Here is a 25,275-nt window from a genome sequence, read left to right as displayed (position 1 = left end):
CTGTGCATGCCCTCACCAGTCTTTGGTGAACTCTGCTCTCATTAGCACTCGTTAACATCACACGCAGGCACATCTGTCTCACGGGTGAGTCGGGCTGCATTCTTCGGTGACATTTTCTCACTGTAAACCTTTTGTTTCACTTGCGTATTTTTCTAATGCGTCTCTGGCCATCAGACAAGCCCTGCTCCCAAGTTTGTACCTGCTCAGCCTATCAGATCACTGTGAGCTCCTGTGTCTCTGTCCACCCGGCTCAGGGAAACTCTGCTCTGCTCTGGGCAGATTCTGGTCGAGCCCTGGAGCTGGCTCTTCTCCTGGACTGGCCCCCGTGTTTCTGGACCTCAGCAAGGATTCCTGGACTCCTCTCAACCGGCCTGTAGCATGGCTCTGCTAGTGTCCCAGCCAGGCCCTAAAAACTGTCCCTGAGGGTCACACTCAGCCATGCCACAGGGGTCCATCGTGGGGCCAGGACAGGCAGTGGCACGCACAAGTGCGTCGGGACGGAGGAACCTTCCTCCTCTCCTCCCGGCTACAGGGGCGCTGGGACGCGGTTTGTTTTCACCTCAGTCACCACCGTGAGTGTGCGTCTTGGCTGCCGGCCCTGTGGTGCGCACCAGAGCCATCGGAGCGCTGTCGGGAACAGCCTCCTAAGCTGGCCCTGCCACCCTCGGGCTCCTTTCTGCTCCCGCTGAGGACGACTTCCCGAACCCTGCCTTCGGGTCAGCTCTCTACACTTGCCCTGCTCTGCTGCACGCTCCGCTCTTTGAGGCCAAGGACCCTGTATTACTAGTCTTTATGGTGCCCCAGTGGGGCATAGCCAGGTTCCTATCAGAGGCCCACTGAGCGTCTGCTGACAAATAAAAGAGCCGATGTGTGTACAGAGGAGCATTGGGACTCCCGGTCACGGATGCTGATCTTACCCAGTGACGGCTCCCGGTCACGGATGCTGATCTTACCCAGTGACGGCTCCCGGTCACGGATGCTGATCTTACCCAGTAACGGCTCCCGGTGTGGACGATTCCGTCCAGCGGCCACGGAAGGAGGAGAGACTGAGCGGCAGAGTCAGGATGCCGAGGCCTGGCCTCTCCCCTTCGCGCCCTGGGGGCTTCCACCCTGACCCCGGGGCACAGGTCATGACCAGGTAGAGCCTCATAGTCCTTGGTGGCCAAGGGGTCTAAGCTGCTGCTTCCTATACTGCGCAGTAACCGAGCCTTGACTTCAGGCTCCACAATCAAAACCGCGGCCGCCCCACTCCTAAAACATACAAGACTGGAGTCCTGCGGGCCAGGCTCTTGGGCTGACCGGCGCCACCGTCCCCATCCCCGCTCTGATCAGCTCTGCAGAGCCAGCGGTCCAGCCCAGCCTGACCATGAGTCACGGGCCCCTGAGTCATCACCCAAATAAACGGCCTCTCTCTGTTGCCCTCGGCGTCAGGCTGACGCTCCGGCTCCTGTCACCACGACATCCCCTGCAGCCTGAGTCACAGAGCCCATTCCCGCTGCGGAAGGATGATCCGTCACCCCCCACCCACACCCAAGCCTGTCCGCCCGCAGGGGACCTGACGGCCGATGGTGCGCGGCAATGACAGCCTCCTGCTTCCTCCTGCTTTTCACTTCACTCGGGGACATCCAGAGCTATCTGAAAACAGAGACAGACAGATACCCTCGGCAGGGGCTTCCAGGGCCCGAACCCATGCTGGAAGGGGCAGCGCCAGCTCTGGTGATGTGGGGGTGGGGGCTCAGATGTCTGTGTCCACAGTTCTCCCGGGGCCCCTCGAGGGTAGACCTGCTTCTCCCCCAGACTAAAGCCCACTCTGAGAGCCTCTGAAACGCAGCCTCGTTAACCCAGATGATGGCAAGGAAGGACGATAAAAACAGCACCTCCTTGCCGACTACAGCTTCTCTGAGACACACACACCATGGCTCCCTGACACCGAGACAGTCTGTTTCCTGCACTTCATGACCTGCAGTTCGGGAATGACAGGGACCATGGAAGCAGCGCAATTACTGATGTGCCCACGAGCAGGCGGGAAGCTTAAGGGACACTAGCACCCGCAGGCAGTGGGGCTGGGGCTCTCCCGTGGACCCAGGCCACAGGGCAGGTTCGGTACAGCAGGGGAACGGAGCGGCGGCGGACAGAGTCCCGGCGTGCACCACCACTCCAACAGCAAACCTTACCAAACAACCTAAACCAGCAATAAGGGACAGCAATTAAAAGGACGATACTCAGATATAAAAAAAAATTAGTGAAAATGAGTAAAGGAATTGTGGTTGACCTGGGACACGAGGCAGGTCCGGTTACACGTATCCGAGTGAACCACAGTGACCTCCACGCCGGGGTGACACGTATCCGAGTGAACCACAGTGACCTCCACGCTGGGGTGACACGTATCCCAGTGAACCACAGTGACCTCCACGCCGGGGTGACATGTATCCCAGTGAACCACAGTGACCTCCACGCCGGGGTGACACGTATCCCAGTGAACCACAGTGACCTCCACGCCGGGGTGACACGTATCCCAGTGAACCACAGTGACCTCCACGCCGGGGTGACACGTGGACACACCGGCCAACGCTCCCCAGCCAGGTGCTCCTAGCCAGGAGGTGATGAGGGGCCCTTCAGCGTCGTGGGTCTTTTTTCCCAAACCCAACATCAGACACGTGCTGATGGAGGACCGGCCCAGAGCTGCCAGGCCCCCACAAGCAGGGATGCGAGGGACGGCTCAGCCCAGAGTCGCCCGGAGAGAAGTGACGACTGAGCAGGGGGAGAACCAGGAAAGCGGAATGAAGCGTGGACTTTGGCCCATGATGCGTGTCAACATGGCTTCCTTCAGACACTAACAACAGGGCCCGGTGGTGGGCTCTGCGGAAACTTACCTCCTATCTCAGGTTTTCTGTAAACATAACCTGTTCTAAAAGCAGTTTCTTAAGACAGAGCCTGTGGGAACGAGGCACTTGGAGAGAGACCGACGAGCTGCCGGCACGGGAGCGACAGCCCCAGCCCCGAGAGGGCCAGCCCCTTGCAGGCCCCGGGCTGTCAAGACAGCAGGCTCAGGACTGCAAACTCTCTGGCTGTCCTGGTTACACTCAGATCCCGGGGACGCGAGTCATCACAGGACTGAAGCCACGCACGCTCATTTTGTCCGTGGTGTTTTCTGTGCAAACCTGGAGGGGTGGTGGGAAAGGGGTGCAGGGGTGCAGGTGCAGGAAGAGAGGCTGGTGGCGTCAGAGCCGAGGGGCGGCAACAGGGTTACTGTGCAGAGAAATGAGCACGCGTTTGGGGACCTGGAGGGGACCCAGAGCTGGTGCGGAGGCAGAAAGAAGATCCCGGTCCCCTCTGATGCGCTGTACCTCGGCGTGTGTCCTCTCCTCGCCCCGCAACAGCGTCAGGCACGCTGAAGCCCTCGCACCCCCAAATGCGGGCTGGCTTCACGAACACGACAGGGGAGGTTGCTCAAGCTCACGACATTGTGCCCTCGGTCCCCTGGTGGCTGCGTAAGTAACCGTGTATGACCATAACTTGAACTGCGCGCTGACGGTGTCTGCGGAGGAACCCCCTGAACTGCTTACAGCTCACAGGAATCCTTCACGGCCAACTCCGCAGCCCACCACCCCGTTAATTAGCAGAAAGACAAATGATAAGGAGGCTTCTGAGGGTCTGACCGAAGCCAGCAGCGCCCTCCCGCAGGGCGGCCACTTCTACACGCCATCCTCCTGCCGTCCCGCTCCTGATGCGTGACCCCGTCCCACGACCCGAAGGGCAATTTAAATAAATTTTCTGCAGCGTTTGCTTTCTCCCTCTGCCCTCCCTGGTGCTCGTCTGCACTTTCCGAAAGCCGCAGACGGCATGACGCTTTGCCTGGAAACTTTCCTAAGAAAAAGGCCGTTCTCGTGCACAACCACAAAACCAAGATCGCTCTCAAGAAACCCAGCTTTGGTACCACGCTGTCACCTGACCCTCAGTCCACACTCAGATTCCCCTAGCTGTTCGAACAAGGTCCTTCACAGCTTTTGGTCTGGGGTCTGGGATCCATCGTGGGGGGTCACGCATCGTGAGTCTTCATCTAGAACAATCTCCCCACAGTCTCGTCCTTCTTGGACGGAAGATCCAGAAGGGACAGGACAGGACAGCTGTCCACGCACGGCTGCGCAACTCGAAGTTGGGTCGACGTGACCTATGACGACTGTGTGCATTTACAAGCACAGACAGGATAACTGGACGAACGTACACACCCGGGAAGTCGTGTCTACAGTCAACACGAGGGGCCTCTACCCCCGAGCTGCCTTGTGCCCCTCGGGGAGCCCCACCCCCGCTGCTGCTAACCCGCTTTCTGGGACTACAGTTTGTACTTCCTAGAGTTCCACGTAAACGGAGTCGTACTGGCTCTGGCTTCTTCCGCTCAGCGTCTCGGGGCTGGTGCAAACTTCCTTCTGCGGAGTGCTAGTTGGCGGTGGGGACGGTCACTGCGGGCTTTCATGCACAGCTGATGGTCACTGGGCTGTTTTCAGCACTCGGCTATTACGGACAAAGCGCTGTAAACACTGTGGACGATTTTGAGTGGACACACACTTTCGAGAAACCAGAGCTGCTTGCCAGGGCGGGCGTGAGACCTGCGTCCCCCCCACACGGCGCGGTCTTCTCGTTTGGGACGTCCCGGCGGCCTACGCTGGTGCCGAGCTGGCTTCGCCCGCCACGGGCAGGGCGACACACAGCATACTTCGCTGGGGCTTCTTGGCCAGCAAATCACTCCCTTACCGGAATGTCTCTTCAGACCCTTTGCCCATCTTTGGGTCTGCGTGTTTCTTTCTTTCTTTCTTTTTTAAGATTTTATTTATTTACTTGATAGAGAGAGATCACAAGTAGGCAGAGAGGCAGCAGAGAGGGGGAAGCAGGCTCCCCGCTGAGCAGAGAGCCCGATGCGGGGCTCGATCCCAGGACCCCGAGATCATGACCCAAGCCAAAGGCAGAGGCTTAACCCACCCAGGTGCCCCTGTGCATTTCTTTCCACACTGAGTTGTGCGGGTTCTATCATCTCGCTGTGAGTGTTCGTCAGGGAACTGATTTGCCAGAACGTTCCCGTTCTGGGTTGTTTCGCGTAGCACCAGGTGTTGCTGCCGTTCACTTTGGGGACACGATGTCCGGCTGTCCCCGCCCCGCGGGCTGGACAGACGGTCCGTCCTCCGTTGAGCGGAGTGCTCTGCAGGTCGGCTGAACACCAGCGGACCGTGTCCGTGCGGGTCCGCCCCCACTCCTCATTGGTCCCGCAGTTTGTCCGCTTTGCTGCTGCTCTAGCCCTGACTGCGGCGGACGCACAGGAGGCTCGAAGTCAGACGCTCCTAGTCCTTCGGTTTTCTTCTTCTTCTTCTTCTTCTTTTTTTAAAGAAAGTTGTGGGTGCCTGGGGGGCTCGGTGGGTTAAGCCTCTGCCTTTGGCTCGGATTGTGATCTTGGGGTCCTGGGATCGAGCCCCGCATCGGGCTCTCTACTCAGCAGGGAGCCTGCTTCCTCCTCTCTCTCTGCCTGCCTCTCTGCCTACTTGTGATCTCTGTCTGTCCAATAAGTAAATAAAATCTTAAAAAAAAAAAAAAAGACAGTCATGCCTTTTCCTTCCCGAGCTGGACACCTTCCTTCCTCCTGCACTGGGTATAGCTTCCGGCGGGTGCCGGAGACAGGACATGAGTGCGGGCCCCGTCCTGCTCCCGAGCGCAGTGCTCAGACAGGCACCGGGGCCCGAGACATCAGCTGAAGCCATCTTGGGAGATGCTGGTTGTCACACTGAGCAAGTTCCTTCTGTGACTGGTTTGTGGACAGGATTTTTAAAAACTCGGACAGGGGATTTAGGTTTGGTCGAACGCTTCCTTTGTGCCGTCTCTGAGAATGAGAATACAGCTTCTGTTGCTCCTGCTGTTCATAGGGGACGTTACAGGGATTTTCCCCGTCGTCCCGCCGCCTTACGTTCCTGAAATACATCCCCCAGGTCATGGTTTATCAGCCTTTCTAGAGGTGGCTGAATCTGATCTCCTGGAGTACTGTTTGGAAGCCCGATCGGTCCTCACGAGAGACGCTGTGGGGACGTGGCATCAGGGCACTCACTGTCGGTCTCACACGACGACACGGGACGGCGCTTCTCCTCGGTGACCTGCTAGAGCCCACCACTGAAGTTGCCTGCACCCGGGAAAGTTTTAAACTACAGGTTGTCCCTTTAACAGATGTGCTGCCGCTCAGACTCACTTCCTAGCTCAGAGGCTCCTGCCATTCAAGGAGTGTCTGTCTCTGTCGAGCTCTCGAGCGTCCTGGTGTTGATCGTTCACAACATCGCGTACTGTTCCCTGGAGGCCTCTGGAGCCTCCCGGATGCCACCTCTCATTCCTGATTTGGGACGTGGGGTCTATTTCTCTTTCTGTGCCGCCACTCGGGGAACAGGATGGAGGGACCTCAAGAAGCTAAAAGCAGCACGGCTCTCCGACGCAGCTATTGCACGAACAGGTGTATCGTCAGAGGAAATGCAGCCCAACCCGGGGGCGGTTAACTCATTTTATTGACCTGCTCTCAGATCCAGCTTTTGGTGGAACAGGTTTTCTCTACTTTCTGCGTTCTTTCGCGCTGATCTCCACCATGATTTTTACTTCTTTCCTCCTACTTCCTTCGGGTTTAATCTGCTTTTCTTTTACCAACAGCTCAAGGTTGAATCTAAGGTCAATGATTCAAAGCCTTCCCTCCCTGCCGACGGATGCAGGCGGAACTGTAAGGTTCCCCCACGCCGCTCAGCTGTGCCCCACGGATCCCAACGTGCTGTTCTCAGTTCCCTTCAGTTCAAGGTATTTCCCTTCAGGCCCTTCTGGAAATTGTTTATTTAACAACTTTTATTTCACTGAGTTTTTCCATGTGCTTATATAGTAAATTGTAATCAAGTAGATCAGTATAATTTGTGTGTTATATCATAAGAACCTATTTTTTCCAGCACTGACTTACGTTCAGTGTGTAAATGATACACCCACAGGCCGTGCGTCGGTCACCACAATCAACTCCGTTAACACATCTGTCAGCTCACGCCATGACTACCAGGCTTGGTTTTGGGCATGTAAGAGCCCTAGAGATGTACTCAGCGTCCTTCAAGCGCACAGCACAGCACTGCCCCCGCGGTGCTCCCCAGACGGACGGACAGACACCTGCACGTCTGACCTCTTTGGCCTGCGTCTCCCTGTTTCCGCCACCTGCAGCCCCAGGAGCCGCCGTCTTGCTCTCTGGTTTGGTCAGTCCGACGGTCTTAGATTCCGCAGGTAAGGGACGTCAGCCCGTGTCTGTCTTTCTCTGTCCGGCTTATGTCACACAGCGCAGCGGCCTCCAGGCTCGATCGTCCGGCCCCAGATGGCAGGAGGTTCTTGGTCTTTTGGGCTCAGCAATACCCCAGTGTGTGTGTTTCCTTCCTGCGTCCCCAGCCAACGGATACTCGGGCGGCTTCCACGCTTGGCCCTCGGGAATGATGCTGCCGTGAACACGGGGCGCGGGTCCCGCTTTGAGGCAGGACAGAAGCGGGAATGCCGGACCCATCGGCGGCTCCACTCTCATTGTCTGCAGGGCCGTCACAGCGTCTCCCACGGAGGCTGCCCCAGGTCACGCTCCTGCCAACAGTGCCTGTCTTGCCCCTTCTCTCCACGGCCTCGCTAAGTCCACAGCTCGTGCCTTTCTGACGGCACCAATCGGACTGGTGGGAGGTGGGGTCCCCGCAGGTCCCCACATGTCCCTGGTGATGAGTGGCGCTGGGCATCTTCTCACGTGCCTGCGGGCCTCCTGGACGGACGACTTCCTTGGAAAACCTCTCGTCGGGCTTAGGCCCATTTCTCAGCTGTTTGGGTTTCTGCAGCTCCGCTGTAGGAGTTGCTTATACACATTCTGGATATTAACCCCCGTCGGAGAGACGGTTTGAAAGCATTTTCTCCCATTTCACAGGTTGCCTTTTTATTTAGTGAACTTTACCTTGTGGTGCAGAAGCTTTTAGTTTGATGTCGTCCCACTTGTGTATTTTATAAATATTTACAACTACGCATATTATATTCCATAAATATTTGCGCCACTTGCATAATTTATTCATACAACACACATATTTCAATATTAAATATTCTATATATTTTATAGTTATATTACTCATTAAAATTTTATTTTATAATTTAATCATTTAAAAAGATTTCTTTAAAAGCGTGCTGGCTGGTCTCCAAGCGTCCGGAAGTTCTGCTGCTGCCCACTGCTCCGTGTCGGATGGTGGCTGCAGAGCGCAGTCGGTCTCAGCGCGTCGGACTCCGGCGGCCGTGCGGACCCTCCGCCTCCCTCTGTCCTCCAGGGGGGCCGAGCGCGCGTGACGTCTCAGAAGCTTACACCCGCCCCCCACCATGTCGCTGCTGCGACCACACACGTCGCCGACCCCGCAGCGCGTGGCGGTTACCCGTGCTACGTCCCTTCAGTGTCGCGCCCAATGACGTCCTTATTCCGACTCCACTTTCAGGGATACTCAGCGGCCACAGCAGGCCAGATGGCGGCCGCTCTTCGGGGACGTCAGGGCGCCCGCCCCTCTCCCCTCCTGCTGTCGCTCCTGGCCGGGGACCAGCCGTCTTCCTCCTCGGTCCTCTGTCCTCTACCAGCTGCTTCCGAGTCCTTCCATGTATCCTGTTTCAGCAATTAGGTGAGGACTCGGGCTGGTTTTCTTCATGTCCCTGCCTGTGGGGTTTGCGGGGCTTCCTGGGTCTGTGGTTTGTTGTTTTCATCAAACTGGAAAATGTGAACATTTCTTGGCCACCAGGTTGTCGACCACTTCTCCTGCTGCCCTGCAGCGGTTCTGGAGAGACTAACGCTGTCGCCCGCAGCTGTCCCACAGCTCAGTGGCGCCCCTTCCCTGCACACAAGGTCCGTCCTCGCTGTGCTCGGAGCAGCTGCGATGGCGAACGTCCTGCCATCCCGACCGGCACGTCTTCCGGGTCACACTCTGGCTTCCCTCTCCAGAAGGTTCAGCAGGGCCCTGGATGCCTTCCGTGTCTCGGAGGAACGTCTTCCGTGGAGACTTCGAGCAACCATTTCCGTGTCCTTGTCGGCTAACCCTAACCTCTGTGAGGACGCACTGTGGGTTCGGGGGTTTTCCTCCTGGACGCAGGTCACGCCTTCCCCATGTCACGGGCCTGGCCGTTCTGCTTGGCAGTGGGGGGTGCAGGGTAACCTGGCACACGGGTGACCTGGGAAGAGACCCTCCTGGGACCCGACTCCTCGGGGAGCAACAGGAAGGGCTCTCCTCATCCCAAGTCGTGCCTTCTGGCCCGTCACTGTCCCCACAGGAGGCCAGACGGATTCCTGCCTCTCCCCGAGGCCTTCAAGGTGGCACAGGACTCTACACGTGCCCGTGGCTCAAGAGGGGGCCCTGGATTCGCCCCCAGCTGGGGCCCCACCTGACAGGCCGGCCCCATTCTCAAGCCCTGGGAAGTGCCCTGAGGGGAAGGCGGGCCTCGGTGCTGGGACAGAGCCCGGGCACTGCAGACCTCAGTGTGCGCTCCGTGCGGGCTTTGATCCGAAGTGTGCGCATCCCTGCGTGGAAACACTGTGCGCTCTGACCCCCGCGGTGGCCGCGCCAGCGACACGGGGGCTCTGCACGCAGCACGAGCGCCCACAGAGGCCGGCGGGGACCCAGCGTGACTTCGGATGCGAAGCACACGGAGCTTTCGTCTCTGGAAAACCACCCGAGTAGCCGTGAAAGGGAGGGACGAGGTAAACGGCCTCAGCCTCAGCCACAAGCCCGTCGACGTGTCTCTCAGAGGGACGGTCGCCTTCGAATAAGCAGGCGCGGCGAGCCGGCGGAGAAACGAGCTCATGGACGGGTCCCTGGCACCTGTGGGCACTGACAAGAACGCGGCGGGCAAGGGCATCTCCCGCCGGACACGGGGACAACTGCTCAAGTGTTACTGAACGTGTAAACCCTTCAGCGCCGAGCCACGGGAAGCACACGGCCTGAGGCGCCTGCACAGCCGCGGAACGAGGCCGTGGCAGCCGGTGTGGCCGCAGCTGAGAGCTCGCCTCTGGGCGCTGGACGAGCAGACCCTGGACACAGGCGGGCCCGGGAGCTGGTTTCCTCTGAGTTCCTAACACCCAAGTGTTCCTGTCACCCAAGGGTGACTGCTGCAGATCGCACGGGAGCACAGCGGCGAGGGGCGGCTCAGAAGGGCTCACGCTGAAGCCGGAACAGACCCCCAGGACTAGAAGGAAACACGGTCTAGTCCCGGGTCCTCAAAGGTCCTAAACATCCTATGAGGACAAGAATGTGGAGGCCCCGGGCCGGGGAGGTGGGCTCGGGGGGGCACCCTCCTCCGTCCCCTCCTTCCACGGGCTTCGGTCGGAGGGCCCTCTGTGCACCCAAGAACCGAGTACTGGGAGCGATACATTTCCACGCGACCGGAAGACCGAGGCGCTGAAGGAGAGCGAGCTTCTGAGTGACTCCCCGGGAGCACCTTCTGTTCGCAGGCTCGGTGCGTCGGGGACAGCGTGAAGGGCAGAACCGAAATGACAGCGGGGCAGGTCCCCACCGGGACGACCAGCTCCTGGGCCAGCGAGAAGAGGTTTCCTGGACCCGACACAGCGGGCAGATGCGAGACTCAGGCTTGCATTCCTTTTATTCTAAAGTTTCCAGGGCGGCTTTCCGGGTGGTCACGGCGCTCACCTCCGCCCCCGCTGCTGGGAGCTCGGCGGCGACAAGCGTGCGGAGGGCCCGGCGACGGGAAGTGAGAGCTCGCTCAGGCAAACGAGGGCCAGGGGACTCAGACATGGTCCTTTAGCTCTGAAATCTAGTGTTTTGGTCCATCTTTGAGGCCGTTGCTTATCTGAAGTCAGTTCAGAGGGCAGAGAAATAAGTATTTTGTCAGAACGTACGATGTCCTGAACATCGCTGTGAAGCTGACGAGCGACAGAACATTCTGCAGACACAGCGTGTGTGGGGCGCTGGTCCCAAGAAGGGTCAGGGTGGAACGGGGGTCAAGGTTAGGCTGGGAGGCCCCGACGGGGAGGGAGGGCGTTCCCACCTCCAAGACGACCACAGAGACCAAGCCCGTCCACGGGGAGCGGCTCACTGCATCCGACCAACTGCATGCGCGGGTCCTGGTCTGTACCCCTGGACCAGGAACGTCCCCAACAGATGGGGACAGAGCCACCTCACTGGCCTTGCTCGCAGACAGTACGACCTCCTGTGCAGAGAGGCCAAGAGAACCTACTGTCCACAGCTGGAACTACAAGATCCAACAAGGCTGCCACTGGAGATCAGTACACAAAAGCAGTGATAACCGCACGGTGCGGCTGGGGGCCGCTGCCACCTGAAGGCAGCTGTGACACGTTTGCTGGGAGCACCCACGACACTCGCATCCCCTGCAGCCGTCACCCCAGCTTTGGGCCTCATGGAAGAGCTCTGGCTGCCTCAGGGGTGTGCAGGTGGCCGAAGAGCCCCGGTGCGTGAGGACCTGGTCCCCTGGCACCCTGGAGCGGCAGGGGCTCGTTCTCGGGAGAGCAGAGGGTGTGGTGAGCAGAGAGCAGCACAGCAGGACCGAGGAGGGAGCACGAGGGCTGCCTGGCTGTGCCCAGACCCAGCCACCCACTGGGTGTGCCCGGGGAGGGGGCTGGTCCAGGGAGAGGTGGCAGGGTAGCATCCCAGTCCCCTCCCTGTCCACTGAACCCTTCAAGCAACCGGCCCTCTGGCCATCGGCACTTTCTCCCCAGCTCTGTCCACAGTTCTTCGGAAGATGACCGCCCCGTGTGATGGCCTCTTCTGGGGGTCTCTGTTCCCCGCCCAGCACCCACCCTCACTCTGGAGCCCCCTCTGTGCTCTGAGTCAGACCTCCAGCCCCGGGAACCCCCTTCACTCTCCTTTTGTAGCTCTTTGTTCTCCACTCCCCATCGGGGTGGTTGTGCGGGCTCGGTGGCAGGGTCACGGGGCATAAGAGGTTCCAGCCTCCACCCCTCGGGCACGGGTCCGCCTCGCCTGGGGTCTCCCGAACAATCACTCATCACGTGCGCCCCTCCTCCCCCACGGCCCCCTCTCAGCTGACCCAGTCTCCTTTAGACCAAGGCCAGACATTTAAAAGCCACAGTTTGGATCTTGCTGTGTCTTTCTTCCTGAATCTTTACTTTGTTCCTGAATCTTTACTTCACTCTCGATGGGCTAAAGGAAGCGGGACACCATCCACTTCGAGGGCTCCTCACACATGCCTCCAGCGCCCCAGCACAGAGGGGCCACCTGCCCTCCCAGTCCCCTGCACAAGCTGTCCCCCGTCTACACCCATCAGTGCCCCTCACGCTGAGTCTCAGGTCCCCCAACCTCCCGGCACAGCCTCCCGTGGCGTGGTGGCTCCCCTGCAGCAGAGGGCTTTGACCCATAGGACGTGAGCCCGTCCAAGGCAGAGACCACCGCCTTCTGCATCCCCTACAGCCCTTAGCCTGGTCCTGCCCAGCCCTGGGTGGAGTCCGGGCGTGACTGCAGCCCTGCAGGCACAAGGACAGAGCAGAGCTGCAGGAGACTGTCCCCAGGGTCAGGGCAGGGGTGGGAGCAGCAGAGGCTGGAGACTGAGGGCATCCAGGGAAGCAGGGTTGAGTTCAAGAAGGAGGGGGTCGGGGTCATTTCCTGCTGGAGGCCTGGAGGGGATGGGGAGGAGGCAGTGTGCAGCTGAGGTGACCAGGACTGGGCCCCAGAGGGATGCACCTCCCTTATTCTGGGAGGAGGGGGACCAGCAGTGCCCGGAGAAGGGGTAGGGAGCAGCAATGGCACCAGAGGCAGACGCTGGGGTGAGGGCAGGGAAGAAACACGGCGTGGTCGCAGGGGGAGAGAGGACATAGCGTCAAGGCTGGCGAACCAGCCGCGCGGCCCCTCCGTGAGCCCCCTGCTCTCCGCGGCCGCTGCCCGGGCCAGGCCGGCTAACACACAGGGACCACCCGGCACCAGCGGGGGGGACGCGGACTACTCACGCTGTCCACGGCAAGGATCTTGGCCCAGATGAACACCAGAAGGGGCCGCAGCTCTCTGGCTGAGCTCTGGAGCAGTTTCAGCACGTACGGGAAGATGCCCACAGACAAGGCCTGGGGGAAGGAAAGAGCGTGAGTGGACCCACTCGCAGGCGCCCGAGCCGCACTGGTGGTGGCCGGCGCGGCCCAGGACAGTGCGGTGCTGCCGTCAGCCCGGGGGCGGGGCGTGGGCGTGCGGCGGCCGCCTCTGGCCTCTGGATCTCCGCATCTCCGTGCCCCGAGACGCCGTGGTGCGTTTCCAGCCCCACCTGGTCCAGAGGCCACGGTTCATCTCGTGAGGAAACCTGGCTTCCCGTCCGGGCCCCCTGGCCTCACCCTCCCACAGCCTTGTTTGCGCTCGGCGGCAAAGCAGAGGGCCCTTAACTGTGATTCTTACATTTCAAACCACAGCGCTCCTGCCCTGTTGGCTCCCACTGTCCCATCTGCCCTTGACATCGGCCTTCAGAGCGGGACTTGAGTCTCGAGGCGGGACAGTTTGCTGGCTGAGGCGGGAGCCGCTGTGGGCGTCCGTGCAGCCCAGACTCTCGGGACAGCATCATCCCGGGGGTCCTTCTGCTCTCAGGCAGGGCGGCCACGGGGAGGGTGGCCACCTCACGAGGACAACTGAGCTGAGCCCGGTTATGCCGGTCCTCTCAGTGCAGGTGCTCTGTCCTTATCTCCAGTGTGTTGGCATTCCAGAGACATGGCAACGGTGTCCCCCTCCCGGGTGGGTGGAGGGGTGTGACCCAGGCTGGAGGCCACTGGCGGGGCCCGTGTCCATTTCTTGTTAAAGGCCGTGTTTAAGAGACAAGCGTCCTGTGTGTGGTTCGGGCAGGGGGGTCCAGCCCACACCTGCTGCGGGGCCTCGTCTGTCTAGCGCCCGTGCCATCCAGATTTCCAGCTGGCCTAAGCTTCCCTCTTTAAAGGGCCCAAATTCATTTTTTAAAAATTCACCGTATAATAAAAATCTCTCTAAAATGTTATTAGTACTTGTCTTCCTGAAGGGCAAAGCGACACACTGTGAGCTCGTCCCTGATGACAGAGCGACACTGATCTGCACGAGCACGTGCGCAGGCCACGCAGATCAAGAGTCACGCGAGACCCTCCCCAGTGATCGACACGTGCTATGTTGTCTGCGGCTCAGGCGCCCCGAGTGTGAACCGCCCCGCGGTGCGTGGACGATTCCTCCTGATTCTGAGGCTTTTCCTCTTGCCACCTCGGACTATCGATTCTCTGATGACGTTATACAATGGAAAACTCAAATGTGCGCAAACGGAGCTAAAACAACCGGCTGCCCTCCCACTCCTGCGTCACCCGCTTTGGGGACACGAACCCGATGGCCGGGCGCCGGCGTGCTCGCCGTGCCCTCCCAGTGTATCTGCAGACATCGTGCGTGTCACACTTTCCCTGTGTAGACACAGTCTTCACCTCTAAAAACTAAGGTGTCTTTCGTAAAAGAACCACATGCCATTACACCTAAAAAAATAAACAATTACCCTTTAATGACAAGGTATTCGGTTAATGTAAAATTTCTAACTGTTTCATGAACGTTAACTTCTCAAACTTCAACTTTCAAACATTTATTTGCGCACAGAACCGGAAAGGTCCCTATGCTGCAGGTGGTGGGGGGGGTCTCCCGGACCCCCTGCCCCCCGGAGGTTCCCTATCGACATCTCCGTTCCTGGTGATGTAGTTGTTGGAACACGGGTCTCTGTCTGACCCTAGTTCTGTCCGTGTTTTCCGCTTTAAACGTCTGGTCCCACTCTTGTGCAGAATGAGTCAGCAGCAAAGTGTTTCCAGGTCGTGCTGAGCCCCAGAGTGTCAAGTCGGTGCACGGGTGTGTGCTCGGCCCTCGGCCGCTGCAGAGGCACCCCGCTTCTCGGCTCAGGCAGGGGTGAGCAGGGGTGAACCACTTTTGGTCCGCAGAGGTGAAGCCTCGTGGCGGGAAGAGAGGGCAGAGCAAGTGTGAAGCCCGGAACGCTGTGGGGACGGAGGCCGCACGGCGCGTGTTCCTCGAGGGCTGCCCCCCACACAGTCCCCCTCCGGTGACGGTCACTCCCAGGCAGAGAGGCCTGTCCCCCGTCCACACCCGGGACTCTTGCCGGCCCTGCACGTACCAGGCTCACCGCCCAGGGTCCCAGGTCCAGGAAGCGTCCCAGCAGGTCCAGGGCTCTCAGCCGGTGCACCTGGCTCAGCAGCACCTGAGGAAGAGGAAGAGGAAGAGGAAGAGGACGGGTCACCGCGGAGCCCCGTGCCACGTGCCAGGCCCTGGAGCAGCCGAGCGGGCTCACACCTGCCCCGGCTTCAGGCCGTCCTTCACCCGCAGCAGGTGCTGCTTTCTCCGCACGTCTGAGTTTTTCCTCAACAGCTAAAATATGTGCCCCGTTGAAAGTATCAGAACAAATCCTTCGAAACTACATTTAAACTAGATCATCATCATCATCATCATCATTATCATCTATCACTGCACTCATAGCTTCTTAAAACTAAATAAAACACTGTGGCTTTGACACGAGGGCTTGCTGTGTCTTCTCCGGTTACGTAACATCGGGCCAATGACTTCCTTGTCTGAACCTTAATTTCTTAATTCACAGGAAAGGACAACACAAAACGGACCCCTGCAGGTTTTATTAGATACTGGATTGAGAGCTGCTGGGCACCAGAAGCCCAAGCCAATTCGGTAAAGACAGGTAAAAACAGCGTTTGGCTCAGAACTTCCTTGACTGGGAGTGAGGCTGATTAGCCTCTGTCGCGGGTTAGTGGCCCATTTCCCAGGTGACACACATATCCTGACTTTCTACTCAGGTATTGGCTTTTCCTTACTGGTGTGGCAGGGCTCTCCAGAGCGCGCAACCCTTGCCCCATCTTTCCCCCTGCCCTGTTCTGTCGGAGTTTAACACCTCTACTGGGGTCACTTACACCGACTTGTCCCTGGTCTTTACACCTGAGTCCGCGGGCATGGAGACCCTGAAGGAGGCTTCGGTTTGCTGTTGCCCCCAGCCACCCAGTGGGCACTTGTGGGGCGCACTGGGGATGGCGGGGAGCCCCCCCACCATCGCTCAGCTGCAGGGACAGACGGCAGGAACGGTCCTCTGCAGCGTTGGGCGAGGCTGCGGATCCTGCGAGCCCACAACCTGGGGTGCGGTCAGATCCCGGGGGTTCCCGGGGCAGCGGGCAGAAGGGAGGGGAAAGCTTGGGGCGTCTGCAGACTGGTCCCAGGCCGGGGGTTTCCCGTGAGCCGTCCAGGGTGCTATGGGGGGAGGGACTGGCTGGAGCTGGAGGGAGGATGGAACAGGGCGGACGTGACCCCGACTGACGGGGAGGAGGAGACCCAAGACCCCGGGAGATGCGCCCATGGGACCTGCTGGCTGAGCGAGAAGGCGGCTCGGGGAAGGAGACTCTGGAAGAGCAGGTTGGGAATGAGGCCAGAGAAGGACGGGAGGACCGGCGGGCGAGGGCCCAGGCGTGCCATCCGCGGCGGTGCTCCTGGCGCGGGGGAAGCTGGGTGGAGGGACTGGTGAGGGAGGCAGGCTCCCAGGGTGTCACCTGCTCCTACAGTCGGTAGCAGGACCCGGGAAGACGACCCCTGGGCACAGGGTGTGGATTGTGTTGGGGTCGGGCGAGGACGCAGAGCAAAGCAGAGTGGAACGAAGCGGCGGTGAGGAGATGGGGCAGCCGGGATCCCCGTGAGCCAGAGGGAGAGGTGGGGAGGCGTCCCGAGAAGGACAGGCAGCCCAGGGCCCAGGAAGTGTGGAGGGGAAGCAGCCGCTGGCCGCGGCCCCTGGAATGCCGTCTTTCCTTGCCAGCACCTGCCCTAGACCCGCGTCCACACCTCTGCCTCCAGAAGGGCACGGTCACCCAGGGGTGCTGAGTCTCTGAACAGGAACCAGACAGGTGATGGGGGACCCGATCCCCCTCCCACTGGACTCGTGGCTAGCACGTGCCGCTGCTGCCAGACACTCAGGTCAGGAGGGCACCGTGGGCGGGAGGGCCTGGTTTTCACCCTGTCATTCCCGGATGGTACAGCTTAGACCTCATAGCCTCCGCAGACTTCCGTGTTCTTAGCCGCAGAGAGGCAGCGGTCACACGGGACTCCCGCTCATTTCCAAACCTGAACAAGCCGAGGCCCGTGGCAGCACTTGGCGTGTGCCGACCACCGCGAGGGTGCGTCCTGGACACTGACCTCCCAGCACGGGCATGCAGCTCAGGACGCCTCCTCGTTCACAGGCCACTCACGGCCTGTCTTTGTTCTAAAGGAAACCAAGCTGCCCAAGCGGCTACTTTCCAGGCGACCCAGGCTGAGCCGTGCCCGGAGACTGCGTTGGGGAGCGCAGATGCAGTCCGCCCAAGATCAAAGGCGGCCCGCCACGCCCCTTCTCTCCCTCCTACAACATGCGGGTAGGGTCCTTCCCTCCCCGTCTGGGGCTTCTCTGCACCCCTGGCCACCCGAGGGGGAGCAGACAGCGATGTCACGTCCACTGCGAGACCGCGAGCCCCTCTCCTTGGGGAGCCGTGGGGATGGAGAGACTTCCTTCCTACTCCTTTTGTTTATCCTTCTAAAAGGCAAGAAAAGCCCCCGGGGCTGGTCAGGGAAAGATTTCCAAGCTTTCACTGACAGGAGGGACAGCCAAGCAGGTGGCCTGAGAAGACACTTCATTTGACTCTGAAGGTCACCAGCTAAAGCCTCTGCGTCTTCAGGCACAGAAAATTCCCTCTGGCTCACGGGAAAAGTAGCAGAGATTGGAAAAGCCACAGAGTCTGCATTAAAATTCTCCTTCCTTAAGCAATACTTTCTGACTTTCCAAGGCCCTGGAGGATAACTTAGGGGTGACGGGGTCCAGGCTTTGGCAAAAATAAACCTCCTTAAGAGAAAGCAGGGTGAAGTTAACTGAACTAATGAGGAGGAGGCCGAGCCCACGGGCTCCAGCACGCGAAGCCGGTGCCGTCTGTGCTCCGTCCTCCCCTGCTTGTTAAGGAAAGGTTCCCGCATCGATCCGGCCGGGCACGGCCCAGGAGACCGCCTGCCAGGATGACGCAGAGCCCGCTGCTTCCGGCTGCTTGAGGGCTCACACACAGCCTCTCCCCTCCGTTCTTGCTGAGCGCTGCCCCTCCCTTCGGCACTGGCAAGTTGGCTCTATGGAGGCCTCTCGTTCCCCAAGGGCGTGTGGATCGTCAAGGGAACATTCTGCTCCAGGCCAGCAGGCCTGTTTGCGGAAGCCAGATCTGACCCCCCGGGCTCGGCATCCCATCCCTGCTTTGGAAAGGACAATGTCACTCGGCCGCGCCGTGGAAATCACAGGCAGGTCAGTGGGACCCTCACAGGTGAACGTGCTGGTACCCAGAAGGAGGGCTGGAGCCCAGTGTGTCCCACCGGTGCCACGGCCACTGCTGGAAATGTGCCCGTTCACAGCCAGCCACGCGCTGAGAAAGGGAGTGCTGGCGGCCACCACACCGTCAGCTGTCTCGTCCTTACGACAGAGTCTCTTCTTATTTGTTTTGGCTTCAAAAACGTGTTTGTTTACAGCTCAGGCTGCGAACTCGGGGTAGCCCTGAGTAACCTGGAAGCTAGCAATCTCTACACTCATAGTACCCACGGAGCCAAGACAGGTCCCGCGGCTACCCCGGACCCCTGCTCGTCTCTGCGGCATGCCGACCACACGTCAGCACCCAGCCCCCCAGCCCCCTCTGCCATCTGAGGGCCCCGGCGCACAGGCCTGGATCCAGTGAAACCTCGGTTCTGTGGCCAGCAAATGGTCTCCAGGGCCTGCGGTGCGGCGGACCCCAAGGCGGTTGACCGTGCCTCCCCCACAGACATAGCCTCAGCGACACACTCTGGGAAAACGTTCTCCTCTTCCCGCCTGGGAGGAACCTGGTACTCTGCCACCCTCTCCCGTCTGACGTCTTCAGCCAAATAAATCGGCCGAATGAGAGCCACAACCCTGAGCTTCCCAGCCACTAGTGGGCCGCGGCCTCCATGAGCATGGACACAGGCCACGTGAGGGGCTGGCACGTGCCTCCATGCAAGGGAGGATGGGGCTTTGGGTCCGGGCTTCCCGCAGTCCACGGGCGCCTGGCGAGGGGCCACGAGGGCCGTCTGTGATGTGCTCACGGCTTCTGGCTCTCCCCGGGGGGTCTTGCAGCTCATGCCCTTCCAAACAGAAGAGCCCGACGGCACGGAGCACATTCGCCCCAGCGTCCGTGGTCCCTGTGGCAACAACCCAGATCAGTATCCAGGTGACAGTGGGGAGGGGACTCAGACGTCCCCAGAAAGGCCCTTCTGGAGTAAGTCCGTGGGGGGACCCGGCGACTTCTGAGGGATCTGAGAGCCACTTGGCTGAGGGCACAGCCACGGGCCTCGCGCACCCGCACACCCCGGGCTCCGGCCGCTCGGCTGGAAGGCGCTCACCTGCAGGACGATGGGAAGCTGCTCAGGCGGGCTCCGGTTCTCCACGCCCATCGTGAGCCACACCTGGAAGGCGGTCAGCTGCTCCGCGAAGAACGGACTGTGCTGTGGGACAGCAGGGAGTGCTAGTTAGGGACCCGCAGTTCCAAATCCGCTCCGCCCTGGTGCACCCGTGCTCCCGGGGGGACTCAACACTGCAGAGATGCCCCCAGCCCTGAACCCAACCTGGGCGGACGGCCTGCGAACTGGGATGGAGCCCCAAACCGGCTTTCCTGTTTTTAGTGTGAATTAATCACAAATTGATTAAAAACAGCGGCCTTGTTAAGCTCTCCCTCCTCCCCACACGGGGGAGACCGCCGGTCCCCGGGGGCCGCGCAGGTCATTCACATCATTCTGGCTCTTCCCCTTCCTTCCGAGTTAGTTTTTGAATCACGTTTGTTCGCATGCTGCTTCTGGCTGGAAACACGGTTCCACGCAAGAGGACAAGCATTCCTCCTCTCTTCACCCGAAACTGTCAAAGGGAGAGCCTCCACCACCAAGACATGCAGCAAGGCTTGCCGTGCTCCTTCCAGTGTGGGGAAGCGGACAGACGAGGGTGGCCCCAACACAGGCGGGGCTCAGCGTTTCATAAACGCTCCACAGAACACTGTGAGAACGGCCCCACGTGCATCTAACGGTGGCTCGGAGCCGGGGTTCTGGGCCAGACCTCCAAGATCACCTCCACCGCATCTGAGCTCTGTGATTTTGGGGAAATCGGAGCCCGGAGAGGGGCGTTCTGGAGAACAGCTCACACAGACCTGGGCAGAGGCTCTGTCACTGGGCCGTGTGTCCACGGCCTCCCTGGACAATTCTGAGGCCAAGCGGGCTGCTCCGCGGTCAGGCCACGGTCAGATGGCCCAGCGGCCTGAAAACAGGCACAAGGGGAAAGGGCGGAAAGTGGGGTGATGGGCACGAAGAGCCACACTGGACGGGGGACCCAGAAGGCCTTTTGCTGTCATTGCTGTGGGAGAGGAAGTGGTTAATCTCGGCGACCTCCCTCTTCTTCCCACCTGCCGTCCGGGTCCAGACACACCTACACTGCCTGGTGCCTTCCTGAGCATGCGGGGACCGACTCGCTCCTCGCGGGGACCTCAGCACTTAAAAGAGGAGACAAAGGAAAACCGCGGTTGCCACGGCGTTCGGACTCCGGCCCTCTGCAGAAGGCTCTTTAAGCCCCTCAAGAAAGTCCACTATCCACACTTCCCACTATGTGCAAAGGCTCCTCCCCTCTCCCTATGCCGGCAAATGCTGACTCTCATCGGGCGCCTTGCCGCTGCTGACTAGAATCCATCCTCCAGCCGCTGACCTTGGGAAAGTGACACACATGCTGGGCTTTGTTTTGGGGTCTGACAGGGAGGTTTTAAGACAAAGCCAGTAATTTACAGGGAAAGTATTAGAACAAAGTCATGAATCTAGTAAAGCTGCTGCACCTATATAGCCTATAAAATCACCTATAAGCCCTATGTATACACAGAAAACCCGTAAAGGGAATTCCGGAAGATACCGTGTGCGGTCATGCTGACGGGGCGGTGGGGGGACTCAACACTGCAGAGACGCCCCCAGCCCGCCGACGGGTCTGGGTAATCCCTGCCGAAGCTGTTTTCATGATCGAGCACACTCAATACCTGTGCAAGGACAAAGTGACCCACGGGGCAGAGCAGAGAACCCAGAAGCGCCCCCACGAAGACCTGATTCAAGGTAAACAGCACCAGGCAAACAGAACATCTGTGTGTGGGAATGCGCACCTCGGGCCCTACCTCACGCCATCCACACGAGTAAATCCCACACGAACTGCAGGTCTGAGGGTAAAATAAAACAATCCAGCCTCCGGAAGACAAAGAGAGGAGAACACCGTCTCAGGGTGTTCATCTCAAAGTAAACATGCCTTAAACAGGAAGCCGAAAGTCTTAAGCAAGAGGGAAAAACTGGCAAATGGGATTGTGTTAAAACAAGAAGCTTCTGTTCAAGGAAAAAAAAAACACGGAAGAAGTGAAAATACAGACAAGTTAAAAAAAATAAAGGAAACACATTCACCATGAGTGACAAGGGCTTTGTATTCGGGAGATACACGCAGTCACTACAAGTCAGTAGGCAACACCGAACGTAAAGGAAAAATCAAAAGACTTGATCAGGCAGTTCACAGAAGAGGATATTCCAATGGCCAATGAGAATGCAAAACGGCGCCTGACTGGGCTGACCGTCAGGGAGATACAAGATGCAACCTCGGGGGGACGCCTCCTCCCAGTAAGCCGGAACAGCCAAACGGGAGAAAAGGGTAGAACACGTCGAGTCTTTATGAGGATGTCGGGTGACCGAAACACCACGAGCTGCAGGTGAACGGATCCAGGCACTTCGGAACGCCGTCTGCCGGCATGTACTGAAGCCGACCACACGCGTGTCTGGCGACCGGGAATTTCACTCCCTCATAAGAAATTAATTAACTAAGGAGAAATGAGCCATGCCCGGGCAGGGCTGGGCCAGGCTGCAGTAAGGGAAGCATTCACCTCAAGAACAAAATTTAAGGGGGCACCAAAAAACTCAGTAATTGAGACTAAACAAACACTTGAAGGCAATATTTTTAAAAAAGTGAAAACCCATAATGAACAAAATATCAAAATTTCAAATGAAAACAGCCTCAGAATTACTGATTTCTCCTTTGCCTCGGGCTCCAGTGACTCGGCTTGGCCCAGCTGGCACCACCTGTGAGGACGGCAAGCTGGTGACGCAGAGTGTCTTCTGGCCAGAGGGGGGCACGTGGCCTCTGGAGAGCCCCACGCCGCGGTGAGAGCTGCCGCCACGGGGGCAGACGTACTGTCGAGTGAAAGCAGTCAGACGTATCCAAGTGCACAAAAGCAGACAAGAAAGTAGTTCCTCGGGGAAAGCAGTGGAAGCAGCAGGAAGGGGCTTCTGGGGGCTTCTAACAAGTGGCCGCCTGATTTGGGTGCCTGGTTACTCAAGTGTGTTCATCGGATAAAAACTCCTCAAGCTGCACATTTACGGTGTGCAATTTTCTCTATGTATGTTCTGCTCCCGAAAGAGTGAAAACAAAATAACAACGCTAGCACGCGGTCTCCATCATCCCCCCCCAGTCACGATTTGGGGGAAAGTTCCAGCAGATTAGAAACAAGATAGCGAGCTCCTCGGAGACACACCTGGCGCTGGAGCGGAGGGTAACAATACGGAGCCTGTGCCGTTCGCCACGCCAGTGTGTAACTCTGACCCCCTAAGGGTGCAAAACCATACACCGTAGAAAAAGCCAAAAGCAAATCAGGTTTTCCAAACGTGCTTGCAGTGACAGGCCCTGACCTCCACTGGTGAGCTGAGGTACTGGGGAGGGCCACCCAGCTGCGGTGGCCTCCGCTGTCCCCACAGAGTTCCGCGACTGCTCCAGCCTGATCCCCGCCTCAGAGCTTAGCTCCAGTGGGAAGGACACCCTCAGCGGACGCCAAGCACACTGGTGCGGGTCGGGTGAAGGCTCTGCCAGCTCCCTCTTCAGGGTTTAAAATGCAGGGCAGTCTGCGGCGTAACTTGTGAGCACGTTAAAGAAACAAACAAACCAGGGGCGCCTGGGTGGCTCAGTGGGTAAAGCCTCTGCCTTCGGCTCGGGTCATGATCTCAGGGTCCTGGGATCGAGTCCCGCATCGGGCTCTCTGCTCAGCAGGGAGCCTGCTTCCCCCTCTCTCTCGGCCTGCCTCTCTGCCTGCTTGTGATCTCTCTCTGTCTCTCTCTCTGTTAAATAAATAAAATATTAAAAAAAAAAAAAAGAAACACACAAAGAAACCAAGAAAACCAAAAAGGCAGCTGGAGGGAGGGATGGATGTGTTCCAGCAAGTGCCGCACCTGTCGGTGGCTGGGCCGGGCGGCGGGCACACAGGTGCCCACTGTGCGGTCCTCTCTGGAAGTTTGTAGTCTTTGTTTCCAGAATGTGAAATGTGAGAAATGCCAAGGAACACGGAGGAGGAGACAGGAGAAAGAGAGGGAGGCCCCTTAGCTCATCGTCCCCACTGGGGGCATCGGGATCATCTGAGCAGTTACGTGTCCACACGCGTCCCACACAGATACGCATGCATGCACACACACGTGTACACAGACACCCCACACAGACACACTTCACACATGCGCACACATACGTGCACCCCCCACGCCTGATGTGAGCACTCGGCCTGCATCAACTCCTTTAGTCCTCCTGTGCCCCATCACTGGCACACCGGCCCGACTCCCCTGGAACACGAGGAAACTGAGGCACCAGGCAGCCAGCTTGCCCCGGTAGTCTTGGGCGGGGTCAGAGACGAAGGTGTGGGAGAGAAGGCCAGCGGCTCCGACCCTCTGCCCAACCCTCCACGGCCTAGGCCACTTCACTCCGCTGCCCTGGCCCTCCCAAACCTGGGAGCCTCCCTGACCCTTGGGAGTCAGAGGAAGCATGTGCACAGATGTGAGTGACCCTCCTCCTTCCTCAGGGCTCTCGAGGGGGCGGCTGGGTCTGGGGCACACGTGCTCAGACTCCATACATGAGTCCTGAATGAAGACACAGAGGCCGCGCAGACCTCGGGGCAAGGGGGGGCTCTTGGTGAGGGGCTGTGTGACCCCTGGTGAGTCAGTCCCCTGACCGGGTGGCCTGGGGACCAGATGTTCCTGCAGGGCTGAGCTTCACACCCTCAGGCTCCGGTCTGGAGTCTAGGGAAAACCATAATCCATTGCAGTTAAAAGGCAGAGCCTGGACTCAGGGTCAGGGAGCGTGCATTAAGGAAAGCAGACTGACAAGAACATCATTTTAAAAGATGACATCTCTTGAGAGCTTGCCATTCAAACTCTTGAACCCCTGGTTGATGTAATCTTTCAAATTTCTGCTAACTGCACCTTTTCCCAGGCAGGCGAAGGAAATCTGACAACGTAGCAACTGGGGGTTCTGCGGACCAGGTGCCCAGGGACGGAGCCCCCCCATCCCCCGGTGGACCACAAGATGCCCTTTGTAGGACTCACCCGAAATGCGGTGCCTTCCTCAATGATGGTGGGCAGCTGCGAGAGGCAGATGTCGACAGCGAGGTCCCAGGCTTGCCTGCGAGAGAACAGAGGGACACCCAGCTCACCGACTGCTTCTCCGGGAGGGGCCCCGGCTGAGTCTGGGCACAGCCATGGCCATGGGTCTTCAGGAGAAGCAGGAAGACGTCTGGCAGCCCGCTACAGCTACTCTGTTTGTTAACATCGTTCCTCTTCAAATTTACACAAGAGCTTGGGAATAATAAAGGAGCTCGCCTCACTCTGCACTATAGTTTCAGCCCTGGATTGCGATAGCCTGTCCACACCCACAGAGCAGCCGTGGCATCGCTGGCATCGCTGGTGGACAGTGGCAGTAGCACACACAAACACTCCACGTGCTTCATCAGGAATGGCCAGTATGGCACCAGGAAAAGGCGGGTCTGTCTGTGGACCCCCATCCTGCGCAGCGCCCTGTCCTGCCCTGTGCCCCCACCCTCCCCAGCACAGAGCCCGAGACCTCTGACAGCACGCGCCACTCAGGGATGCGGCAGGCAGACTTGTTTGAGGGGACGGCAAGTCTCTCCCATGTGTGACCCTGGCCACCTCGCCTCCACCTTCTCAAGGCATCAGGACCCGGCTCCTAACATGTACAAAATGGCGAGTGCACCTGCTGGCCTGGCTCTGGGGTCTGGCTCCCCGGAGTCCATTTGCCCATCTGTAAGGGGTAACAATCGTGCCCGCTTGCAGGGTGCCTGGGAGACCTGGGGTAGCAGGCACGCTGGCGGGGGCACTGATGGGAGGGGAACGCTCACGGCATTCAATGTTAGTTCTAAACTGATGCAAT

At 59.0% G+C, this 25,275-nt stretch overlaps 1 protein-coding gene and 1 long non-coding RNA gene across 6 annotated transcripts in view; both read right to left on the bottom strand.

Annotated features, from left to right (window-relative positions):
• The window catches only part of LOC309850933, a 1,194,231-nt gene that overhangs the window by 586,553 nt on the left and 582,403 nt on the right, over nt 1–25,275 (bottom strand). The window lies entirely within an intron of this gene.
• Nucleotides 1–25,275, bottom strand: part of RPTOR (regulatory associated protein of MTOR complex 1) — a 308,584-nt gene that overhangs the window by 67,556 nt on the left and 215,753 nt on the right. For all 5 annotated transcript variants that reach the window (XR_014304486.1, XR_014304487.1, XM_082705400.1 and 2 more), the window contains 4 exons: nt 24,435–24,510; nt 19,419–19,520; nt 15,130–15,213; nt 12,977–13,087 (listed from right to left, as the gene is read on the bottom strand). Coding sequence is in view for 3 of the 5 variants with exons in the window: in XM_082705400.1 (XP_082561526.1) it covers nt 12,977–13,087; nt 15,130–15,213; nt 19,419–19,520; nt 24,435–24,510 (373 nt within the window). In the remaining 2 variants the exon portion in view is untranslated. The remainder of the gene's footprint in view (nt 1–12,976; nt 13,088–15,129; nt 15,214–19,418; nt 19,521–24,434; nt 24,511–25,275) is intronic.

This window comes from Mustela nivalis, assembly GCF_964662115.1.
Source record: "Mustela nivalis genome assembly, chromosome: 17".
Taxonomy (NCBI): domain Eukaryota; kingdom Metazoa; phylum Chordata; class Mammalia; order Carnivora; family Mustelidae; genus Mustela; species Mustela nivalis.
This window is presented reverse-complemented; position numbering and strand designations above follow the sequence as displayed.